This window comes from Trematomus bernacchii, unplaced genomic scaffold (genome assembly GCF_902827165.1).
Source record: "Trematomus bernacchii unplaced genomic scaffold, fTreBer1.1, whole genome shotgun sequence".
Taxonomy (NCBI): Eukaryota; Metazoa; Chordata; class Actinopteri; order Perciformes; family Nototheniidae; genus Trematomus; species Trematomus bernacchii.
The window spans coordinates 57,388-83,537 of record NW_022987698.1 but is presented as its reverse complement, the minus strand read 5'-3'; the positions used below and the strand labels follow the sequence as shown (position 1 = coordinate 83,537).

The window sequence follows — 26,150 nt, the reverse complement described above, 5'->3', positions numbered from 1 at the left end:
ATTGTATCAAGTAAACTACAGTCGATTTGTGGCTCTGTGTCTCTACTAAAAAGGTTTTGGCAGGCCACCTTTTTTGTACGTAAAGTAGCCTTGATGAACAATAAAGTGCTTTTAAACCACTGTCTGACTGTGTGGGCCCCCGTCACTGTGTGTGTGTGTGTGTGTGTGTTATCATATGCTAGGAAAGACAATGGGAAGATGCAGCTACAATGAGCAAATATAATACAAACCTTTCACACAAACCAATATTTTCATTGCAACATTAAATTCACAGAAGAACAAATAATAAAGAGACCATTTATTCATTGGTTATATACTTACAGAAGAAAAAAAGCATGACAAAAACAACTCTGAGAATAGAACATTGAAAACCAAGTCAGAATCATAAATGCCATCTCAATTCTGAGAAATTCATAACAGGAAAAAGTCTGAGGTCAGGTTGATCCCGGAATTGTATTTTTCTCTCAATTCTGACATCACTTTTCAAATTCTGAAACGAAGGTCCCATTTTTCTCACATTGCACTTATTATCTTCCATACATATCAAGGCAGCTGTTGACATGTCGTCACACTGAAAGTAACATACATCTAATCAGTACAGAGAAATATCACACAGCAGTAAGAAAAGCAACAGATAAAGACATGCAAGCGTCAACACTAACAGACCTTCAGTTTGTCCGTCGGCTCTTTTATATTAAACTGTGCAGTTTTAGCTTCCAGGTTGTCTACAGCAACAGTAAACAGTTTCCACATCAGTTGCACAGTAACATCTGTGAGCTGGTTTTATTATGAACTGCACTGTATGTATCACAGTCTCCAGTAAACACACGGGGAGATGGATGGATTTGCTGAGTTGTCAACTGTGTTTTTGTAATTTCATAATCAATCTGAAGCACTCTTGAGTGAGCGAGCGAGCAGATGTTGTTAGTCAACGTCTTGCCAAAGGACACAGCAAACCCATTAAATGTGTTGATGGAGAGACGGTGGGGGGGATTGAACCTGGGTCTATTCAGTGAGGTTTTTTTAAAGACAAAAATGAAGTCCATTAATACAAGTGTTTTGTTGTGTTTTGTCTCAGGTAAACATTGAGTGAATGCGACTGATAACACACCATGAAGAGATAGGAACAACTACATTCTCCCTTAAATACAACACCTTAATACTCACAAAGTGAAAAATGAACTGACGTAAAAGTGAAAAACAGAAATTCACTGAATACTTTAGCAGTTCATCTTTTATTGTTTATAATTGTAACCATATTACTCGTGAATCCAAATGATCTAATAGGAATTGTATAGCTTTTATTTTAGCTGCATTCCTGGTAGGTTAGCTTGGTTTGAGTTTGATCTGTGTATCTACTGTCACCCGCAAAGCCCTTTTCATTTGTAAATATGCATCCAAAAAAACCCAAAGCAGACAGAAGCTGAAGGATCGGGGTTCGGGGGGGGGGGTCAGGGTTTGTTTCTCCAGTCCTTCAGATGCTCTCATCGTCGCTCATATCCCAAATCTAAGGAGGAAAGACACAACAGAGAAAGAAACAAATTAATGGAAGTTTTGTCTACAAAACAATGTTCGACTAAACAGTCCTAACTCAAGGTTCTTTCTGGGGCTTTTAGCTGCATCTTACAGTCTTCAGTGCAGTTTGCTCAGTGAGTAAAGGTCCCATATTATAGTATTTTTCTACAATATATTATAGGTCTCAGATATACAAAAAACATGTCTCTGAAATGTTTGGCTTAAAATACCAAACAGATCATGCATTGTAGCATCCCATAAACCCCTCTGTTTCAAAAGTGCTGATTCTGTATCTGTAGCTTTAAATTCAAATGAACTTCCACCCCCCCCCCCCCCCCCCCCCCCCCCCCCCCCCCCTACGCCCCTCTCAAGATGTTTGGTTTAATAAAACACAATGGTGCTCTAGGAGGAGATTCAGGTGATAAGGTGGGGGGGTGTTACCTTGGTTGGTGATTGGCTAATGGTTACACAACCCAACAAAAACATTGTGACGTCACAAAATGTCCAAAATCTGCTGATTTTCAGACCAGTTTTTATATAAATGGATCAGGAGAGAAAGAGAGAATATTTTTTCCTGAAACGTTCCAAATCTCTTTACACAGAGGGGACACATGTTTATGTATAAAAGACGTGAAAAAGTGGATTTTGCATAATAGGTGACCTTCAGATGTCTGATGTCTGTACAGTATGAATGTAACAGTCATCATGTATCATTAGCATGGCAATAACAGCTGTTTCAAGTTGTTTTGACTTCATTTCTATGCATAAATAAAAACTGAGTAACCAGAAATATTAAGTACAAATCTCCGACATCGTAATACGATACAATGCAGAGCAACACAGGCTCAGAATGGAGTGAGCCACTGCTTTATGTCAAAGTGGCTGCACTGATGTAATACACGATTACTAATAGACACCATGTTTGATTTGATTTTAAAAACAGGAGGCGACAGATAACCACACAGACCCGTCTAAACAAGTGGCTTGTAAGTCGCAACAGTAAAGCTTTGATAATAATTACTCACAATCAGTGCTAAGAAGTTTCTTACCAGGAAGTGACAGCAGCATGTGACTCTCTCTCACCCCCACAGAGACACACACACACACACAACTCCTTTTCACTACTGTGTCAGTAAACAACAGCGGCCTTCTCATGGCAGCAGATTCCTCACATTCTCTCTCTGTAAGACGTAATTCACATACCTCTAACACTGCCTGGAATGTTACACACTCATGGCTCTGAGTGTGTATATACACGCGCACACACACACACACACACACACACACACACACACACACACACACACACACACACACACCACACACACACACACACACACACACACACACACACACACACACACACACACCACACACACACACACACACACACACACACACACACACACACACACACACACACCACACACACACACAACACACACACACACACACACACACACACACCAACACACACACACACACAACACACACACACACCATCACACACATCACACACACACACACACACAACACACACACACACACACACACACACACAGTTTGACACATACATGCTGCATTCCTTTGATTGTGCTGCTTCGCAACTCAAAGAGTTGAAATACCAGTGTCATTAATTTCAACTTGTTTTGTTTGTGTGCGTTCCACAGGTAATACGCATGCAGAGACAGGTGTATTGTTAGGAGCCCGTACTTAAAAAGACAAAGTATTGCGTTTCTCTTTGACAGGCCTTTACAAAGAACATATGAGAGAATAATTCACAAACCATGTAGACAAACAACTCAAAAGGGGCTGCAACTGACAATAATTGTCGCCTTTTAATAAGAAGGTTATTTGCCTCATTAATTAGAAATACAAATCTCAACTTTCCAGAGCCAACTTTCCTGGTTATTGAGCAGCATGTGAGGTAAACATGCAAACGTTTAAATATGTCTACAGGTGAGCATGATGTGTATATATATCGCGTCATGTAAGGAGAAGCAAGTTCCCAATAAAAACCAAATAATACATATTGACATAGTTTGAGATGGACCCATTCTCTCAGGGAAAGCCTCTAAAATAGGTAGAAAATTACAAAAATGTGTTCCTGAATACTTCAAAAAACATCCGAGAACAACAGAACTGTAAAATAAAACATTGCCCGGATTTCCCAGACTGATTGTTCTTACACTTTGTGTTTCTGCTCTGTTTCTCTGCCTCTGCACACATGGAGAGCTCTCAGTTATTGAAACAGTGGAAACGCATGTGGCAGATTCATGCAGAGCAATCAATGTAAGACTTCAATTCAGTATAAACAGTACAAACCTCACTGAATGTGTGCCTCATCAACACAGAGATGAACACATTATCCATTCTGAAAACAGATTGAGCTTTGGGATGATGCATTACAGCAAAACATCTTTCATGGACAAGGCTACACAACCTGCTCTTTGAATTGAAAAGAAAATGGGTCAGTAATCTGAAACAGTTTCTTTTATATAAGACTTCAGTACAGTCTATGTGAAACTTGAAATATGGTCACTTTCACAATGTGTGGTTTTAGAAATAGTTAAGGGTAATACATTTTCTTTCTTTCCAAGAGCCGCCATTACTGTATTTGATTTGATTGAAATTTGTGAAGTTCATCAAGTCTTTCAACTGGGCTTTTGGTACCATGTTGGGTTTGTCATTGTTTTTGTCAGAAGCTTATAAGTATGAATATCTGCTTTCCCCAGGGAGGTTGCAACAACAAGGCTTCCTGTTCCAAATTATTTGAGCTATAACCTCAGCGTGAGAAAAATCTCTTCAAAAAGTTGTCGCACCTGTTCTGCATGTTAACCTGAACAGTCTACAGTTTAACAGGCTGTGTTGTTGTTATCTTTATTGTAACTTCTGCAGGCCTTTTCTCACAGTGTGGAGACTGAGGCACAAACTCATATCAGAGCTGGCCGTTTCTGCTCCACTGCTGCCGGGGATCCAGCTTCAAAAGGACAGCAAAGAGCTCTTTGAAACAGAGCGACACTGGAGCCCCTCTCTGGACGGCTGCCATGCCGCGCTGATGGTGTGTGTGTGTGTGTGTGTGTGTGTGTGTGTGTGTGTGTGTGTGTGTGTGTGTGTGTGTGTGTGTGTGTGTGTGTGTGTGTGTGTGTGTGTGTGTGTGTGTGTGTGTGTGTGTGTTTTGAGAAATCTTTTGTGCAAAATGAAAGAGGGGGCAAGGGGGGGGGGGGGGGGGTATAAAGGGGGGAAAGACCTTATGTAACGTGAATAGCTCGGGCAAACTGAAGCCAACAAACTTTACTACACTCTTTCAAGCACGACTGAGTACTTGGGATGTTTTCAACCATTAACCTTTCATGCTGTGATGCATACGCTGATTTCTGCAAGGCCGTGCAAACAATATGTTTAAAGTCATGAGACAACAAGCAAATATTGTGTCATAAAAATAAAGTATGCAACAAAAGATGTCAAAAAAATCAAAGTACGGCATATCATTTAATCTCAGTAGAAACAAGTAATCTCAATGTCGTCATGTCATAAAAAAGTCATAAACGGTCATGGTTTGGTACAGTATAGGGTCATAGTCAGGGGCGGACTGGGACTACAAATCAGCCCGGGACTCTCGACCGGCCCACTTCGGTACCGCCGGCCCACCTCGGTATATTATCAACGGGGATAATATCGGCCCATCGGGATTCGTCCCGATGGCCAGTCCGCCCCTGGTCATAGTAGTGCAAGTAATCTAATCTAACTACAAGACAAGCAGTCTGTCTGTCTGTCTGTCTGTCTGTCTGTCTGTCTGTCTGTCTGTCTGTCTGTCTGTTTGTGAGAACGACTTTCACATATATCGCCAACTGTTCATGGCTTCTAAAAAAGGTTATCTGAAATGGCCTCTCAGCCAACAAAAATAAAAGTAACATATAATCAGCTCTACCTCTGTCTGAAATCAAAGACATAATATAACAAAAATTAAACATTCAAATGGTAAATCTTCCGTTATTGTTGTAAACGGCACAGGAACCATGGGGGTGGGGGGTGCAGAGGAAAACAACAAACAAAACATTGACAGATTACAAACCACCAAACTGATTGTTAGTTGCAACCATAGCTTGAATTAAGCAGTATCTGTCCTTACTGGTGGACCCCCACGCCACACACACACACATAATCAGACACACACACACCATGACAGCACCTCAAAGGGATTGGCAGCCACACAATCGAGGACACACATCTTTAACTTTGAAGCAGCCTTATCACTCCGGGACCTTGAGTCACTGCAGGTTAAAAAGAGGATTGCTGGATGTTTCATAAAGTCCTGCAGTAAGCTGCATGTAATCATTGTGTGAATGTGTTTGTGTTTGTAATCAGTTGGGCTCCGGCTGATATGACAACTATAATCCGGGCTAGTGGTTGAAACAAGGCTGGGATCTGATCAGATAGAGGAGGTTTTAGCTGGAAGCCGAGGCGGGTGCAGTCAGCCAACTCTCTGCTGCCTCTGATAGTTGTTCCCCCAAAAACACAACACACGCCTCAGCATGAGGGTCCTCAGTAATATTTATCATTCTGCAAGCTCGAGTCAAAGCACTGCTTCCGACAGCAGAACCACAATAAACTAGCTCCGGCATCAGAGTTTAACAAGAAGCAACTTTTCAGGCAGTTTGCAAGCACATTGTTTTTTTTGAGGCGAGTAAATTCTAAATACTGAGCCTACTTACAGGAACACATCCTAAGTGTGGGTGGCCCCAGTGGGGATCTTCCCCCTGCAGCCATTCAACCAGGCAGCACCACCACTGATGGGCTTTGATATTAAACACACATCTGCTTCACATATTAGAACTGACACCAAAGCACAAAGGGCAAAGTCAAGCTTTCATCATGGAGACCGGCTCCATCTGATGTGCAATTAGTGGACCACACAGAGGGACGTGGTTTATGGCTGCTGGATAAACCCACCGCTGCTGTTTGAAGAAAAAAGGAAGAAATCCAGTCATACTACAATTCTGTTTGTGAGTTAAAAAAAAAGCAAACGACATTAAGTGTCATGAGTGATTTCAGTTTTCAGAGGCAGCATCACTGGTGGATTTTTAAACTGATTTGAATTACATATATTAAAGCCTGAGGCACAGTCGCTTATGTTTTTACAGTGAAACTTCTAAAACATGTTCTCACCAATCTTATCATAATTTTTGTGCGGCATTGTTATTTTAGTCCAATTCAAGTTCACTTTATAAGTTGCTTTTAGGCTGTATGTCAAGTGTGTTGCTGGACATTCATTCATTCAGTTAAGTGATTACAAAAATAAAATGTACTGTAGCAGGGGAGTGTGGGTCTGACTAACGGTTGGTGTATGAGGGTTGATATCTCTTATTGGCCCAGCACTGCAAAGAAACAATATTTCTTCCAAACATTTCACATACATTTATTTTAATTAATTCAATAAAGATAATAAATCTCTCTTTATGCATACTCAACCTTGAACTACTGTGGCCTTTTAAGTCATGTGGAAGCTTTCAATAGCAGTAGGTCTGCCTTTGTGACTTCTTAATTCAAAACCTGGCATCACATTTTGGAAACATTAAGATGTCTGAAAAAGTTATTTATTCATTACTACAGTAAATAAAACCCTAACCTTTGTTCAGAAATGGTTGATTTTTGGTGTGGCAGAGAGTTGATGATATTCAGTCTTTATAAATGCTTTTAAGATGGCTCACTCAAGATATATGCAAATCATGAACATTGTAAATAGTTGTCACCGGGGTTAGTAGGGATCTTTCACACCACAGCTTTACAGTCTGATCCTTTTACAATCCAGAAAAGCTTAAACTGTGTAAGTGCTTCCTGTCTGATCTTCAGATGAAACCTGATGATCATCAGCTTGTTGAAACATCAACACGGGGCAATTACTGCAAACTTCACAAGGGGTGTCAGCTACGGAAATGTTTGTTTCCTCTAACAAATGACCTGACATCTGTTAGCCAGGGGGATGCATTTGAGGATTTATGTTAATGAGATGGCATATTTCCCCTTTCATCCCCTCGCATGAGAGCCCCCAAGGGCAGGCTTAACACCCTGAAGGGGGAGGACGACCCACCCAGCTACATCACAACGAGAGGAACTTGTTCTGAAGTCAATTGACATTTGAGATACACCAGAGTTGTTCATTCTTCAGATCTCCATTTACGTTTGTTTATCACTGACAATTCAAACTTAGGAAACAAAAAGTTGTATTTCCTCCACATCTTCTTCTTCCTTAGTCTTTCCTCTTGACTCCTTCTTTTTACCCTGCCTAACCAATACAGTTCAAACACGACAGATGGTCTCATAAAATAAAATTCTGTATATTTTATTCCCTATTACATTTTGAAATGTTAACATTATTTAGGATCAGGCTTTTTTAAAATGTATATGTATTTTAAATTGTAAAGTTAAACTCAAACACACTGAACAGTAGTCGGTGTGTGTGTGTGTGTGTTGTCTTCGCTGAAATGATGACTCATCCACCTGTACACCGCACCTGACAATACACATGAATCTCACACACACACGCACAAAGACACACACAAGTGAACTTAGAGCTCAGGGAGGTGAATAAATAATGTAGTTTGGGTGTAGCCTTTCTGAGGATTCAGTTTCCGGTATGGAGGAGTATTCAGCTGTGAAACGGCAGCTCTTTGAAGAACAAAAGACGTGATAAGGTCTTCTATCACCTGAGGGGCGTCTGAGGGAAAATTCTTTCTCTGGTTTAGCTGGAACCTAAACACGCTTGAGTGGGCAAACGAAGATAGAAACAAATTAATTGCTTGAGTTTCATCTATTGAAGGTGAGCCCTGAGGATAACAGGTGCGTGTTCACTAGAGATTGGATTTAATGAGAATTTGCCACTTTTGTCATTTGAATGCGGGAGAAAACCTTTGTGGATGTTATCCAATTGTGTGGCTTTCACTGATGCCCTGTCCTTTCATATTGAGCACTTTTAATTAGGTCTGTTAATCGAATGCTATGTTTGTAACCAAACACCTTTAAAACTAATAACTACTTTCCGTCTCTGCTGTATTTTGTGTTCAGTGGTAACTAGCTAATGTAAGCATGCTGACAAGCTCAACGGAAATGGTACACATCACACCTGCTAAAAATGATCGTTTTAGGCCTGTTAGCATGTAGACGTTAGCTCGAAGCATCACTGAGATAGAGTACAGTCCCAAAAAGTTGCTATCATGGGCGTAGACTCTCAATCTCATTTATATAATATCTTGGCATCCTCACATGTGCCCTGATACTGGCATCTCTACTGAACCTCTACAAATATTGCATTGTGCTGGAGATGAATCTTTGGCTTTTATTCATATGTAGATTTAGTTATTCATCTTCTGAAGTGCATGTCTTGCAGTAAGATATGCAGCAGTCTAGTAGTAACTAAAGAAAAGGATATACTATTCATTAAAACTGATGGAGGGCACAATGACCTTTACAAAAGACCTGGGAAGGCATTGAGCTGTAACATCGTTTCTGGGTAATTCCAAAATGACAGGAACAGTCGTTTTGTCATTTTGGGTTTCACAACAAGCTGGAAACAAGTCTATCCAAAGGCCCTCATTATTCAGTAGCCTTCCATTTCGTATCTATTGTGGCTCTTGCACAATGTATAGGAAACCTTGCAGGTGAAGTAATTGGTTAAATAAATATTCAGATCTTTTTACGGGAACATGACACACTGATTTCCCACACTAGGATTAAGTAAGATTTTAAAGTTAAACCCCTAATTTGTCTTCCAGTAACACACAAACGCTGATGCGTGCATTTGCATACAGACTTTTGGCAGAGAAGATGACCTCATGCGGCCCAACGTAACTCCAACTGCTGCTGAAGCACGCTGCATTCCCCACTACATTCCTGAATTCCCCTCAAACATTCCTGCACAACGTGGCGGGAATCTGCAGCGTGGTGGTTTCACCGGATTCAGAGGCTTTTTAAAGCAAGGGTGAAAGGGTAAGAAGAGGTCAAATCACTTACAAAGTTAGACAAATAATAGAAGCTGCAACCTGAGTCTCTGTGTCTTAGACGTTGACCCATTGAGAAGAAAAGGGAGAAACGTACAGAAAATAAAAATACTATAACAAATCATTGGGCCCCTGTATGGAGGCAGCTACACTTGTTGTTTCTCCACTCTGTCCCTTTCATTTGTCATGCCTTTATGTAGCAAACATAAGCACAAAGCATTCATACATGTGGAGACAAAGAACAATCATGTTGCACTTGATGTAGCCCTTTTATCTTCTCCTGCACTTTATATTTCGTAGCTGCTACATTGTACTGCCATGTGGTAAATGCGTATATGCTGCTCATGCTCTTTCTGCATATCATGTATTTATTTTGCTATGTATATAAATGTCATGTTCTTAAATGTTGTATGTGAGGGACTACGGATGGAAACTAGCTCAAAGCTAAAATCCGGAATGTTTACGTTTTTAAAGCATTATTCGTTTTAAATGTTCATCAACTGTCCCTCGTCAAATAAACGATTAAATGAAAAAAAATGAAAAAAATGTATTATCTTGTAGAATCTTAGTATTGTAGTATATCATAGTAATCATCGTCTCACACTGATTCAAAGACAGTTTCTCGAGTACAATTCTTAAAACAGATTGCCTTGAAAAGTTCTAATTGATTCATCCTCTGCAGGCACTTGGACTCGGTTTTAGGCGTTTCTCTGTACACTGAAATGATTGAAATCAATCAGATTCTAATCTTGTTTTAAAATAGAGGTGAAAGGAAGCACCAAATGTTTACTAAAGAATAGGCCACAGTACAGTAAATAAGAATAGGATACATAATAAGAATTTAAATGTATGTTACGCAGGCCTAACAAACATACTGCTGTTAGTAATGGAGTGCAAAATAGAGTGCAATTAAAGCAATTTAATATGATTTGATGCCAAATTAAATGCATTTTACAGGCAGATGGTACAATCCCACCCAGGATACCAATGTTAATAAAGTTAATTAATGACTACAAACAACAACTATGTTTAAAAAAAACGGTTGTGGTTTATGTCCTCTACCCCTTTCATCTCTGTTTTTATTATTCTCATTGTGAAACCTTTTATGTCACACAGGTCCATGTGACAGGGCCGTCATTCTTTTTTCCATGTTGCTTTCTCAGGCTTTCTCTTTCTACCCATTACCACTTCAGGCTATATAAACCCATTCAACAGTAAAAACATACTACTGAAGAACTCTAAAGCTCCTAATGCCTTCTGTTTAATAAAGTAATGTCTCCAGGCAGCGTATACAATTCCACACAATACGCAGAGCTTTGGCTAATATTGCTTGGCAGTAAAAACACTCATTTGATAAAGTAGTTCCAGATGCCTCAGTGGATACAATATGTCGGGACTGACTGTGTGATCCAGATTCCAAGCTGTAGGTTTGTCTGATTTTGGACGTAGAGGGAGTCGACTGAAACTGGTAACAGACCTTAAGGTTGTTTAAGCCTTTAAAGTCTAGACTTCCAAGACACACAAACTATTTCCACCAACATACAGTCTTTGAAGTGTTGAGATTCAGAAAGTCTGTGATCAAGTTTTCAGAAAAATAGGCTCAATCTATCTTGGTCCGATTCGTCGTGACACATGAAAATAACTACTTTATGATGTGTTCAACAATCATAATGTGTGGCCTCGCAGGAAGGGCAGCTAGTCTACTATACAGCTGATCGTGTAGAGCCCGAAATTGCAATTTATGATGCCTTTTCTGCCAAAAAAACATTGTAATCCGAGTTAAATTACTCAAGGCCTCCATAACTCAAACCCCAACATAACATAGCAGCCTGTCACGTTGCACCACACAAGCTATTCCTTACATTGAGGAAAACTAAGCCAAATCTAGACTTTTTCCCACGTTAAAATGTTCCTACCTATTAAAGTTTGTCTGTACTGAGATTACAAAGTTTAAGGAAGCTTTTTCCCCCCTCCTGTGTTTCAAATAAATATAGTGTGTCCTTCCATTTCCTGCAGCGGCCTTGTGTGTTCTCCCTTGTGTCCTCTTTGTTCCAGCCCACAGCTCTCGGGGGGTAACACAGTGAACCGGCCACAGCTGAGTCGGTCCTGTGTGCGTATGTGTGTGCGTATGAGTATGCGTTGTATTCACTGAGACTGGAGGCAGGAAGAGGAAGAGGAGATGGGTGGAAACAGGAAGAGGAGGGTCACCTTACTAACATGCTCTCTCATCACTTTATGTCCTGTTCTCTGGGTTAAATACAAAACTGATTCATACACCCACATCTAAACTTAATGGACTTCATGTGTGTCATAAAAAGTGTTTGATCACACATTATCACTCTGCGTACTTGTGTTTCACATATTAGACACCTGTTTTTTTTCTGTTACTTTTTATGATGTGACGGAAATGTGCTGTATGGTAGATATGGGCTGTAGACACATATGGAAAACGGATGTGAGCATGGGGTCGGAAATCAAAAGTGTTTATGGCTATTCTGTACTTCAAAGTCGGGGGGAAAAAGCCTGTCAATCCCTCAACAGTTTCAGGCTTCACTACCAAATCTCTGGCTCTCAGCCTCAAGCCCATTGGTTCCTAAGAAAGATGTATTACAAATGCATATAGTCTCCAAAAAGACTCAGTAATGTCACTTAACAGTTGTGCAGTGAAGCCTTTAGCAAATAGTCTCGAAAATACTGTATCACGCTATTTGGAGGCAATTCTTTAAGCTGAGGATCAGGCATGTGTTGCTCTTGCCGATATTTACAATATCAGCACCATGTTTTTGGGATTGAGGCAAAATGAACTACAGTCCAAAGTAATGAAGGAATATGTCACCCGGTGCTAAATGTGTTTTTAATGGAGCTATCAATTGAGATCTAGTGCCCTGATGCATGAGATATATATTAGCTTTGCTACAGACAATACAATACTTTTTTTTAAAGGCACTGTTTATATAGCATCTAAATAACTTTCCAGCTGTTCCAGCTATCAATGTGGGCTAAAAAGTAAACTCATTAGCTAAAAAGGGAGGCAAAACTGTTATTAACTTTACAAATTGACAGCAATGCGCTTCATGGTATGAGGCAGCCACATCATCTAATGTAGAGTGTTGATCTAAGAAACTAAAAAGAATATTCTAAAAGTGAGTTCTTCCATCTCCTTTAGTTTTTAAAATCAGGAGCAGAGGGCAGGTAAGAGAGGACATAAGAGAGATGGGGAATGACAGGGGAGAAGGGAGCTGAAGCCTGAGAGGGGCAGGAGGTTGAAGATAGAGAGGGGACCTCAGAGGGAAAGTGAAGGTTTAGGGGGGCCGGGGGAGAAAGTGATTTGACAGAAGAGGAGAGAGATGGGTTAGAGGAGATTTGGTGGGAACAGAGTTAGTTTGTAGGTCCCAGCTGAGGTCACGTCCCCTGGCTGTGTTTTCATAAACTGCTGAGTCTCAGGGTAATCAAACAAAGCACCAGCACCCGACCCAGATAGCAAAAACCTTGGAACCACACCTCAAAACAGAGACACGCCAAACCAGGAAGTGATGCAGCATCCTCCTTTCCTTTCCCAGCTCTTCCTATGTCCTAATAAAAGGTGAACGCTCACTCTTATTACCTACATTAAGGGAACTGTACTCCTTCAGACTCTGCTGCTGCCTCCACCTCCCCTTTCTCCCTCTTTTCTCTCAGAGGCCAGCTACAAAAACAAATGGAGTCTCTCCCGGCTGGGTGTGGTGGCCTGCAGAGCAACAGCTGGGGCCTGTCGCTCTCCCGAGACGCAGACTGACTGATCGCCCTCTTTTTTAGGACAGCTCTCCCCCTGTGGCCTTAACTTTTCCTTGAACATGTAGCCTGTTTTTAATGTCTCGGGCTTACTATCTTTTCTAAGTACTCTCTCTCAACTGTTCACTTATTTGCCTTGACTGAGACCCACACTTTTCATGTACTGCTCTTAAACTGTCAACTTACACATCCCCGACTCCTCTTCACTCCTCACAAGTTTAGATGTTCTCTCCTTCTGCTTTCCTGCTCTTTCTCTCACTTAATCTGTCAGTCCCCATCGCTCTCTTCCCTTCCCTCTTCCTCTGTCCCACTGAAACCCTTCCTGGCCCCATTTCCCTCTGACACATATCCTGTATAGTAGGGAAGGTTATCAACACATTTTCTGAGTCATACAAGTGTTTCATAACACCAGTTTATCATACAAGTTAAAAGAAAACGCACAATTGATAACATACTGAAACATAGCATGTAGCTTTGGAAGTGTTTCCAAATTACGTACATTTTTTGTATCATCTACTCTTATTTATGAACACGATGAAGACGCTGACTTGTCTCTTTGTATCACAATTGCTGTAAAAATTCTTCAAAGCCTGCATTTAGTTCTGTTGCCCCAGTGAGGTATTACTCTGTGTGTGTGTGTGTGTGTGTGTGTGTGTGTGTGTGTGTGTGTGTGTGTGTGTGTGTGTGTCAGTGCAACCAGTATAAACTCTACCTAATGAACTGTTTTGAGCATGCAACTAACCAAATGGCAATAACAGATCAACTTCAGAGGCTGACGGTTTTGTGTGTGTGTGTATGTGCCTGTGTGTGCGTGTGTGTTTGTGTTGCCAGTTGAGACCTGCCCTAGGTTTAATTAGAGCTGTGAGTCAAAGTCAAAGCCACGTGCGGTCAGAGACGCAATCAAACGCTAGTTGGGCCCCGTGGGCATATGCAGACACACGCGCACACACACACACATATACACGCATACACTCTCCATCTCAAATGTAATAAACACCCTTCGAGAGAATAACCATTTTGAAATTAAAATGGTTTGTTGCTTTGTTATCTGTTGTTTGTAAAAAAAATGCAGTTCTCTAGGGGCTGAGAGTGAATAACATTCAAATTAACCAATCTCTATGAAGAAACATGCCCTGAAACACACTATCATACGAACTCACACAGTTGTTGTTTTTTCACTTATCCAAGGACAGGGTTGAAAAGGACAGATGGTGTTGTATGCAGTACAGATTGCAATGTCCCCTGAGGGAAATTTGTGATTTGTAACATTGGGCTTTGTGATTAAACTGACTTGACGTGACTTGACAGAGGAGTTCACAGGAGGTAAGACGGCAAAGTGCCCAGTAAACCAGTCAAGGCAATGTTTTGATCTGATGCTCAGAGCAGCAGAAAGTCACAGTCTTTCATTACACAGACTTCTTTCCTCTGAAAAACCACAGACACATTTCTATTTTTTTTTCAGAATGAATCAAACCGAACACTTCAGGAATGATAACCGTTGCAGATAATTTGGAGAATGCAAAACCTGTTGATCAGTTGATCAAACGAGCCCAAACTATTTAAAACAGTTTGGGTAAAAAGCATTCAGCCACCAGGTTTTGAACTTCATACTGGGTACTATGAGGCTCAATAGACCATACTATTGTCAACTAATTTATTATTATATATTTATACCATATTGCGTCAGTAAAGTGGATTTGTAAATGTCTTCATAGGAAATGATGCCAGTCTAACGAGCAAAAATGTTAGTCAGTCAGAGAAATGGGGAATTAATGTGCATATGTGCGTACGTGTATCCATATCATTTCTGTTTGTGTTGAGTAATTAACCAGAGGCTTGATGCTATCACTGTCTTCCATGTGGGGAAAAGATAAGAACTGGCATTGTGGCCAGATGTACATGCGTGTGTGTGTGTGTGTGTGTGTGTGTGTGTGTGTGTGTGTGTGTGTGTGTGTGTGTGTGTGTGTGTGTGTGTGTGTGTGTGTGTGTGTGTGCGTGTGCGTGTGCATGTATTCTTTTTCAGGCCAGAGCTCTAGGGCAGATTACCTATGACCAGCCAGGCAGAATCAGGCTATGCAAGATTCAAAAATGCACATGCAGTCCCTCTAACACACACACACAAAACACACTCACTCACACAGTCACTTATCTCGGTCTTTGATGCATCTGGAGAGTTATTTTGTATCAAAGATCCAGGAACAAAGAAACAAACAACCCTTGCATTCAGAAAGGATTCATAAAAACCCTTACACCAAGGTTAAGTCTGCACATACATTCTTTTACTTGTTTAACGATTAAAAAGTAAAGACATTTGAAGATGAAATAGCTGTAATGGATCGTCTTGGAGGGTTTAAACTATCTACTTAAGAATGAATGGCGACCTAGAACTACACTCATTATGATGTGCTCAACTGTTGGTCTTAAATACATCAGGCCAATGTTAGTTTGAAGCTTGAATGCAACAATAGAGCATTAAGGACACAATGAGTGCTTCACAAGCTTATAACATTCACTTCCTGTGATTTCAATGAAATTATTCATCAACTTTCAAACAGTATAGAGAGGGATACAGGTGTCACCTGTGTGCTCCACGATAAAGTCAGTTGTTGTACAACTTTCAAACTGAAATTCTATCTAGACTTGTTCTAATTTTCAATAATATTAAATGATTTGGGGTTTTCTTCTGCATTACAATTGTATAAGTACAGAGAACAAGAAAATGGTAGACAACAAACATATTTAAAGAAGACTTTAAAGGGCCCATGTCATGGCCATTTCCACCGATCATAATTCCATTGTTGAGGTATACTAAAATAGATTTATACTGTGCAATTTTCCAAACTCACATTGGTTTCGCATACAGCATCTCTGTAAAGTATGTGTATTCACCGATATTCACTCTCTGCCCTAAACGGCTTGTTTGAGCTCCTGCGCCCCCCTCCCTGTGAGCCCAGTGTGCTCCGATTGGTCAGCTCGGCCACTCTGTTCTGATTAGTCAACCACCAGAGAGGCTCCGCCCACATCTGCTGATATTGTAGTTGATATATGTAAACGCTAGCAACTTCGTTAGCCCAGTTAGCACTGTGTCAATGGCTTGTTCTGTGTAATAAAACCACTATGAACAAAAGCTAGTGGTTCATATTAGGCTAGGAAGAACGTGTTTACAATTGCAATCTTATACGGGTAGTCTGCTACGTTCGGTCATTCATTGTAGCTGGCATGAAAACAATGTTTTCGCCTAGCATGTCTACCTCTCGGTAGCGTCGTTGTTTATCTCGGTAGCATACACGCTATGAACGGTAGCTCGGTTAGGAACGCCAACTATAATGTACTGACCGTAGGGTAAATCACCCGGAGTATACTGTCTATGAGTATTTCGTGTGTGAATGCAGACATTCTCCTGCTATGAGAAACATGTAAGGCCATCTGCTGACATTGTAGTTGATATATGTAAACGCTAGCAACTTCGTTAGCCCAGTTAGCACTGTTTTGAACTGAACCTGAGATTCCAACAGTATATATGCTTGGCTGGCAGAGGGTGCGTCATAGCTCTGGGCGTGGCTACTGGGTATCCAGACGTCACGATGCCCAGGAAGAACATGAGAAATCTCCAACGAGGCGTTTTGGGGAGGTCTTTTCTGTGTTAGAGTTTTACTCCCTACAGGGTGTACGTTGAGGGTTTTTGACTCTGCAGACCGTTTACATGCATAAAAACCTTCATAACACACAAGGGGACTGGTAATAACCGGAAAAGCATGACATGGGACCTTTCATCCATTGATTCACACTATCAGACTTCTTTTTTTAACTATCAATGAGTTGTTCAAAAGGGCTCTTTTCTAAACAAGGTGAGCATGACCCTGTGTGTGTATGTATGTGTGTGTGTGTGTGTGTGTGTGTGTGTGTGTGTGTGTGTGTGTGTGTGTGTGTGTGTGTGTGTGTGTGTGTGTGTGTGGTGCGACTCGAGCGAGCGAGGCACACCTAAAGGCCCCTACACACCAGGCCGATATCGGCCGTCTTGCGTTGTTGGGCGAAAACGGGTTCCTTGTCGCCCAAAGTTAATTTGGTGTGTCCCGAATCCTCGGCCGTGACACGCCTTATTTGGCCTTTCACGATCGACACCCGGCCGATTCAACATGTTGAATCGGCCGGGTGTTGGACACAAGCTATCGGGCCAAGAAACCACTCTGATCAGCTGTTCAGCTAGCAAATGAGAAGCGATATATTTGTTTGTATATCAGTCTGTTCTTCTTCTCTGTCTTCCGGTTGTTGCCTATTTTGAATGACAAATACACACTACCGCCGCCTGCTGGTAAGGAGAGTTATTGCCACTCACGCATGCGCAGTTCGTACGTGCTCGGCTGTAGTAAAGCGGTGTATTTCAGTGCGACACACGGCCAATACGCAGGAGAACTCGTCGATGGATCTGTCGGTGTCGGATGTCGGCGAGTTCTCTGGTGACTGCCTGGTGTGTCAGGGCCTTTACGTGTTGTTGTTGTTAGCATCTGGTGCTAGCTAGCTGCGCTAACGGATATAAGGAGCTGTTTCAATGACATTTCGCCGACAACTGCGCCGAGCACTTGACTTTATGCAGGTAGCCAGACAGTGGGACATTGTACGAAAAGTCAGCACACTCAGCACGGATAGTACGCGCAACATGATTGCAGCGTCCAGGCAGCTCCCATTCGAGCATATATGCCTTGAGCTGCACATAGCTCCAACGATCCATCACAGTGTCTCAACATTCACACACACACACACACACACACACACACACACACACACACACACACACACACACACACACACACACACACACACACACACACACACACACACACACACACACACACACACACACACACACACACACACACACACACACACACACACACACACACACACACACACACACACACACACACACACACACACACACACACACACACACACACACACACACACACACCACACACACACACACACACACACACACACACACACACACACACACACACCACACACACACACACACACACACACACACACACACACACACACACACACACACACACACACACACACACTTATTGTATGAGAGAGGTTCCAGGTTGAATCGAATATTTGTAATGTTCAGAGGTTGTTGTGTTTAATATTCATGAGAATATTTGTCATTGTTCAAATGATAATAAAGAAACATATAAAGTATATTTGTCCACTCATATGTTGATAAGAGTATTAAAAACGTGAAAAATATCCCTCTAAGGTACATTTAGAACAGATAAAAAATGTGCGATTAATTTGCGATTAATCGCGATTAACTATGGACAATCATGCGATTAATCGCGATTAAATATTTTAATCGACTGACAGCCCTACTAAAAACATGTTCTTAGTATAAGTATAATTGTTTTAATAAAGGTGGAGAGAAACAGTATATAAAATGAGGATTATATAACGTGTGTGATAATAATGGATTTTTATAAAGAGCATCATACTAGAATATAGGCCTTTGTCACTCAAAAATATCACAAATAGTGAATTAGTAGGTGAGTGAGTGAGTGAGTGAGTGAGTGAGTGAGTGAAAGTCCACTCTAAAAGTGCAAAGACACTCCGAGACAGAAATAGTTGATAAAAGCAACTGAAGAGGAAGAAGAGTGGGAGCTAAACAGGGACGTTCTGACTACTCCTCAATCACCTGTCTGTCTGTCTGTCTGTCTGTAAACAGGGACGTTCTGACTACTCCTCATTCACCTGTCTGTCTGTCTGTCTGTCTGTCTCTCTGTCTCTCTGTCTGTCCGTGCACACAGCCAGCTGCCAGGCCAGAAGCAGCATCACTCTGGACTGAGTGGCGCCGGGACGAGGGGCCGTGTTTAGGAGCGGCCGCTGCAAATTTTCCCACGTAGTGACGGAAAAGCCTGCTTTATAGGTCCAAATATATGACTTGTGAAAATAACTCCCCTATGATTAATGATTGGTTATTCTGAATGGGTCACTTTGGGCTTAAGATGCAAGGCAGCTGCCCTGGGTGCCATGGGTCCCCTTTGCCCCCCCATGCCCCCCCACCTACAGTGGCTTCAGCCTGTGCGTTAATAATATACCGCCCACCAAAGTAGCATCCCTCTGTAGGGAAGTAATGTGCTGGTCAAACAGAACTTATCACCTGCTTATCTTCACGCTACCCTCTTCAATCTCTTCAAGATAATTGTGAGAGTAATAAATAGTAAGATTTGTATCTTCCTACGGAGGAGCTTAACACTGACCGTCTGTCTAAATATTTGTTATTTGTTATGTACTGCATGTGTCGAGTATTTATATGTGACTGGTATTTGGCTTAAGATAGCACCCTGTAATGAGGGGAACACTGGGCAGCTATGCTAGACTCAGATTACCTCAGCTGCAGGAACTGAAATGGGAGGGCGGTGATTAAAGGAATAATGACATAGCTGGTCTACCTGAGCAAAATTCAATTTAGCTCTTTGTACATGTACATTGTACGTGTGACTCTAGCCAGAAGCTGGACAGCACAGAAAGCTCATGTGACAGTTGTGCACTAAAAATGTGGAAAAAGCAGGGTGGAAAGATGAGAAGGACAACACAGAAAAAGAACCTGAAAAAAATATCTTCAATGACTGTCATTGTGTGCTGTGCAGTAAATACAGAATTATGTGATACATGCCATCTTTGGGAGTCCCAGAGATTTCACATAATATTTCTCAGCAACAGGAGAAGTCATTTGTAATATGGGAGGACACCATGAGAGGTAAGTTAAAATGTGAAGACTCCAGGAATCTGTTCAACCAAATATACACACATCCGTAAAGGAGAAAACCTTCAAACACTTTTAGAAATGGGTTAGGAAGGTTAGCAAGTGGGGTTGTAAGTCAAACCACAGACTAGCATAACGTCTCTGAAATTAGCCTGCAAGAACCAGGGAGATTTGGACCAACTATGTATAGTGCTGAAAATGTATGTGCATGTGTGTGTGAGAGACAGACAGCCATCCAGAGGAAGTGAGAGAGGATGTATTTACAGAAACATGGGAGGTGTGATGTGTCTTTACATAGCTGACATGCATCCCTGCAAGTAGAGCACCCATGTATTATTAGCAGGGAAATAGATAGACCAAGCAGGCATAGCTGGCATATGTACAGGACAAAAATGCACACATGCTTAGTACCAGTATTAAGAGATGACACTGGCAAACAGGTGTACTTTACTTTGGTCATCAGTATATATAACTGAAAGAGCGTGAGAAGAAACAGGAAAATGATGTAAGGTAATTCCCCAATTGATATTATTTTACTAGAAAAATCCATTTGGGAGTCCTTGAATGTTTTTTAGTCGTTGTTGTTTACAGTTACATTCTTTAATATTATTGCAGACTGTAATTTATTAATGAAATGTAATAGTTAGTTGTGGGGCTTAGCTGTACACATATTTCACATATCTGTGGGTAAAAAGATAATTTATCTAGAAAAGGAACAACGTCCTCTGGTCATTCTGCTTGAAACAAGATGTTGGTACTGAGAGGGACTACATTTAAAGTTTAAGACACTAGCTTTTGACATCAACCCCATTTACAGAGAAAGAAGGCAAGGCAAAGAAGGCGTGTTTATATCTCATGCATGTGTAGTGCCACATACTGCATATTTGATGCCGTATAATAGGAAGGAATATGATGATTATTGATGCTTTTGATGAGTTTATTCATATATAAAACACCATCAAATATTGAAAGAAAGGCAGCCAAGGTGACTTGCTTTTTCTTGTTTCCTCCAAGCAGAAGTTGATATGTAATTTAAACATGTTGATGTAATTGAGACACCATATGGAAAATATATTGTGATAGTGATATGAATACATACTGTAGATCATCTTTGAGGTTGGATATTGTAATATTGTAAAATCACTTAATGATGTGTATAGGTAAGTGATGTTATACTCTGAACTTATCAGACAGTCCTGGCGGATGAATTATTTGCTTTTTTACTCAATATATCAACTTGACTGATGACTATTTATGTGTAAATATTTTTGTGAAAGCACCAAGAGTCAACATTTAAATATTGTCAAAATATCTATACGGGTATTTGATAAAAAAAAATTGTGAAATTAGATTTCCCCCATATCGCCCAGCCCTAGTGAGGTGGTTAGACCTCATTCTGTCATCACTTTTTATTTGATAATTTAATTAATGTCTTAATACTCCCCCGAGTGTAAGATTACAAAAAGGGTGGGACCTTGACACAAACAGACATTAACATTAAACTGCATGTTATGAAAACATAGCAACACACAAAAAAACACGGGGCCTTGAAAGTAATGGAAGGAAATCAAAAATTAAAATATACAACCATTGAGGGAAAGTGGTCAACGAGGGTCAATTGCGCATTAAATGAATAACCATTTTTGAAATGTCTCCCTCACTCTCTCCCCACTCTCTCTTTCTCCCTCTCAATCTGATTCCCACAGGAGGGTGCGCAATGTGCTAATGAAAAAGCAGACTTAATATTTTTCCCCGAGTCCATCTGGTAATAATTGTAGCATGTAGCAACCGTAGCTGTGTTTGGATAAAGCTCTGACATACATGGGGCCCTCTGACGTGCAAGTGTGTGTGTGTGTGTTTGTGAGGGGGAGAGAAAGTTAGGAAAAGAGCATGGGACTGGTAAGACTCTGTGTTACTGTGTGTGTGTGCTCACATGCTCGCGCCTGTCTGTTTTCCAAGCTGCCGGGTGATGAGCCAACAAAACTAAATCAACTTTATCATCAGCACACTGTTTTACGTAGAGCAGAGAGCAGAGAGCAGAGAGCAGAGCATAGGTGGTTGGGTAACCTCTGCTCCTCCGGGCCATTAGCGTGACTCAAGGTGATGATTTGTGGCATCTGATGGCGCACAGTCTGCTTTCAAAAAGCCAAACGTACACATCTGGAGTAAAGAGTGGTCTATATTTGACTAAGAGCTGCCTCTGTGTACTGGAATCAGGCCAAACAGAGGACCTTGGATTTTAACCAAAGACGCAGGTTATCTTTAAAATGTTACTTGGAAGTCAAGTACGGTTCAAACTTAGGGCATCATCTTGTAACACAAAAAAAAAACATCTTGGCGGAAAGATTGCCCTTAAACTAAATCACCATGTGCAACGATACTCCCTGCTGTAAATGTGTCTTGTTGAACAGTTCTTGAGCAAGACCCTGATCTCATGATAAGTTGCCCTGGATATCTGGAGCATCAGATAATAAACAAATTGGGGGCCCCATACCCAAAGGAGTCTTTGACCTGGACACTTCCAGGAAGGTCCCCTGTTATAAAGTCGAGGATTGAGGTAATTTAACAATGATTTCATTTCAAAATACGACAGCGAAAGGATCATGTTGGACAAACAGAGGTTACACCCTCAACAACTCAAATCCACAATAGGAGCCCTCTCTGTGTTCTACTGAAGCTATGGGACAAAATAATTACAGATCTGTGACTCAACATGTGTCAAATGTGTGACAAGTGACACATTCTTCTCAGAGTTCAACGCAAACGTCTTTATCTTGTGACTTACTGGCAGCTCTCAGTTTGAGTAGGTGGAAGGGAGTGGAACATGAACTGCGCAGAAAGACCCTTTGTGCTGAGAGGGTCACACATCCTCTGTAGGAAGCATTCACATGAGACAGATTCATATGTGCGGGAACACACACGAGCAAATGGCATCGCTTACTGAAAATAATATTAGGAATATGTGATATGACCAACAATGATGGGCTTTTTTTGGAAATCATGTGAATGAGCAAGTAAAGCGGCACCGGGAAAACGCAGTGATTAAACAGCATGTTTCTGTGGTAGGGGGTTTTTCTGAAGGCTGAAATCTCAGTAATATTTAAAAAAATGTTAACAAGAGAGTGATGGCCACAAAATTGTACTTAACCTGAAGGATGTTACAAATATACAGTACATTAAAGATAACAATTTCCCTCATTACAATAACTATATTACTACGGCAAACATGAAGCAAAGATTCTACGTCATTATTATGTGAATACTGCCATATATTGTGTTTGTATTATAAATCCTTCTCCTTTGCCCTCTGTCCTCTTATGATGAGGATTAGCCAAACACCTATATGTGCCTACATCGATAATACATACAGTATTTTTTTATAATTTAAACTGCCAAAGAAAAGAAAAAAGACAACGGGTGGGTGCGTTAGAGGAGAGGTTCATCCTGTACAGACTCATTTCCTTTCAGGCTCTTTGAGTGGTTTGTGTGTTGATTTGTTTGACCCACACCTCTACAGTGAGGTCACACTCAGGAAGGCTAGTCAACCAACACAACACTCAGCACTACGACTCACATAATGCTTCAACATTGGTTTAAATGGTTACCGAGATCAGTTGAGGTAACCCCCAATACCACTTTTGGAGGTTGATCTAAATGGGTTAACTGAACGCAGATATGGTACACCACTTAGCTTTGGAGTTTACATTCTGGATGGTTAATTTGTTAAATGTTGTATATGCTTAACAACATTTGACCAACTATCTGAATTGTCAAAGCAAAGTGAAGAAAAATATCTAACTGGAGAGAAAAAAATGTTTAAACAGGGTAGTTAGTACGTTGGGTTTTAACCTCACAAAATTATTCCAAATGGCCATATTCTGAACTTGTCGTCATAGCCTCCTCTTGCCTGAACAAAACGACTATTGGCAGGACAACAATATTTGTCTCTGCCTTTCAAGATCCATTTAATATATTTTAAAAGCCATAATTATAACAGATACTAGAATGCTGTGTCACTTAAACATTTCTCTGGGGCGTTTGTTTTGGTCTGACGTTGTTCTAGGGATGACTCACATTGTCTGTCTTATTCCGTTTACAAAATCAAATGACGCCGGTAAGGAAGCTTCAGTTGATGATCCGACAGGCTCTTTGTTTGTAGAATACTGAGGCTTTAAACTGTGGGGGCTGACAGTGGAGCGGAGGCAACAGTTACAAGGACTGAAGTATACCAGAGAAACAGGCCATACTAAATTGTAGAATAAAAGGGGCCAGTACAAGTACAGATCATGCCATGAATATTTAGAAATCTTTCGTCATGTTTGTTTTTCCTTGCCACACTCGTGAAACCTAAGATACAGCATTTCATGCTAGACTCTAAAATACATGCAACTAATGTGCCAGATGCCAGATTCATAGTACACTTTCCACACTGCCAAGCTCCAACCAGAGTTTGAAATCCCAATCGGGCCGATCTGACAAAGAAACCATTCACACTCATTTGTGCACGCTCACACACACACATTCACACACATATACACACACACAGCTTTCGTCAGTCTAAACTTTTAGCGAACTTGAACTACCCCAAAACCCTGTGGTGACAACATAAAAAGTAGTTCTCAGGTTACAAACTCGCCCAAAATAGACCATAAGTACATAGTACTGCTATCTGGTGACGTAGATTATGGTTTAGCATGGTTACTCAAACACTTGAATGCTGAAAAACACGCACATAATGAATTCAGTGCACGCTCTTTAAAGAAGAGAGCATTGTAAAAATAACAAATTATGCAAATAAAGTCATTTAAATCCACTGTAATACATGCATGCACTAACATTTGGTTATACATGACAAACTCTATTGTGTTCCTAAGTGAAAAGGCTGACACACAGTTTAAAGTCTGGACTAAAGGATACAGGAAAAGCCTCCTAAACGCCTGATATTCATCATACAACGATGACTCATAGCTGCATACAATTCAAACATGTACACATAAAAAAGGTATCCCACAAGGACCCTTTAAACCCTTAATTGTTGTACATTAAGAATTATCATTATTTCAGGTCGGTTCTTCTTAAAATATGCGTCAAGATCCGAAATGAGCCACAGGCCTGTTTCTAGTGGGCTCCCACATGACATAAGTAATAATATGCTTTCAGGAGCAGGAGCAGAACGTCTGTCCCTTCCTGGAATAGGAAAAAAAAGGGACGTCCTCCAAGCGCAGTAGTTTTTGGAATAGCTAATCTGTGTACAGGAAACAGGCGCTAAGACTTCTGGCGCTAGTGGGCTGAGCAATCAAAACAATCTCTCCATCTTCTGATCGAGGAGAAAGAAAACTACGCCAGAGTCTTCAACACACTTCATCAACAGAGAGAGAGTGAGGGGAGGGAGGGGAGGGGGGGGGGAGAGAGGGAAGGGATGATTGCAAGAGATGAAGAGAATGATAGAGGTGAGGTAACCATTGATATCAGGAGAGGAAATGAGGGATATAAAGACAAAATATTCTTTACTAACTCTTACTTTCTTCTATAATCTCCTGTCCTATTTTCTTTCCCATTTTCTCCTCTTTTTCCCTTCAATGTTTCTGTTATCGACACTCCTTTTCCCCTCTTCTCCCTCGTGTCCATGCCTTTCTCTTCTTTCCCCTCCTCCATCTGTGTGTTATGAGAAGGAGTTGGGGAGAAAGTACGTGGGATTTTCCCACAGCTCGGCAGAATACACACACACACACACACACACACACACACACACACACACACACACACACACACACCACACACCACACACACACACACACACCACACACACACACACACACACACACACACACACACACACACACCCCACTACACACACACCACACACCCACACACACACACACAACACACACACCACACACACACACACACACACACACACACACACACACACACACACCACACACACACCACACACACACCACACACACACACACACACACACACACACACAACACACACACACACACACACACCACACACACACACACACACACACACACACACACACACACACACACACCACACACACACACACACACACACACACACACACACAC

General features: G+C 41.1%; 1 protein-coding gene across 1 annotated transcript in view; it reads right to left on the bottom strand.

The window, feature by feature from the left end:
- Nucleotides 1-283: 283 nt before the first annotated feature.
- Nucleotides 284-26,150, bottom strand: part of atg7 (ATG7 autophagy related 7 homolog (S. cerevisiae)) — a 56,867-nt gene continuing 31,000 nt past the window's right edge. Inside the window, exon 19 of the mRNA XM_034138913.1 lies at nt 284-1,507. Within this exon, the coding sequence (XP_033994804.1) occupies nt 1,475-1,507 (33 nt within the window). The 3' untranslated portion in view covers nt 284-1,474. The remainder of the gene's footprint in view (nt 1,508-26,150) is intronic.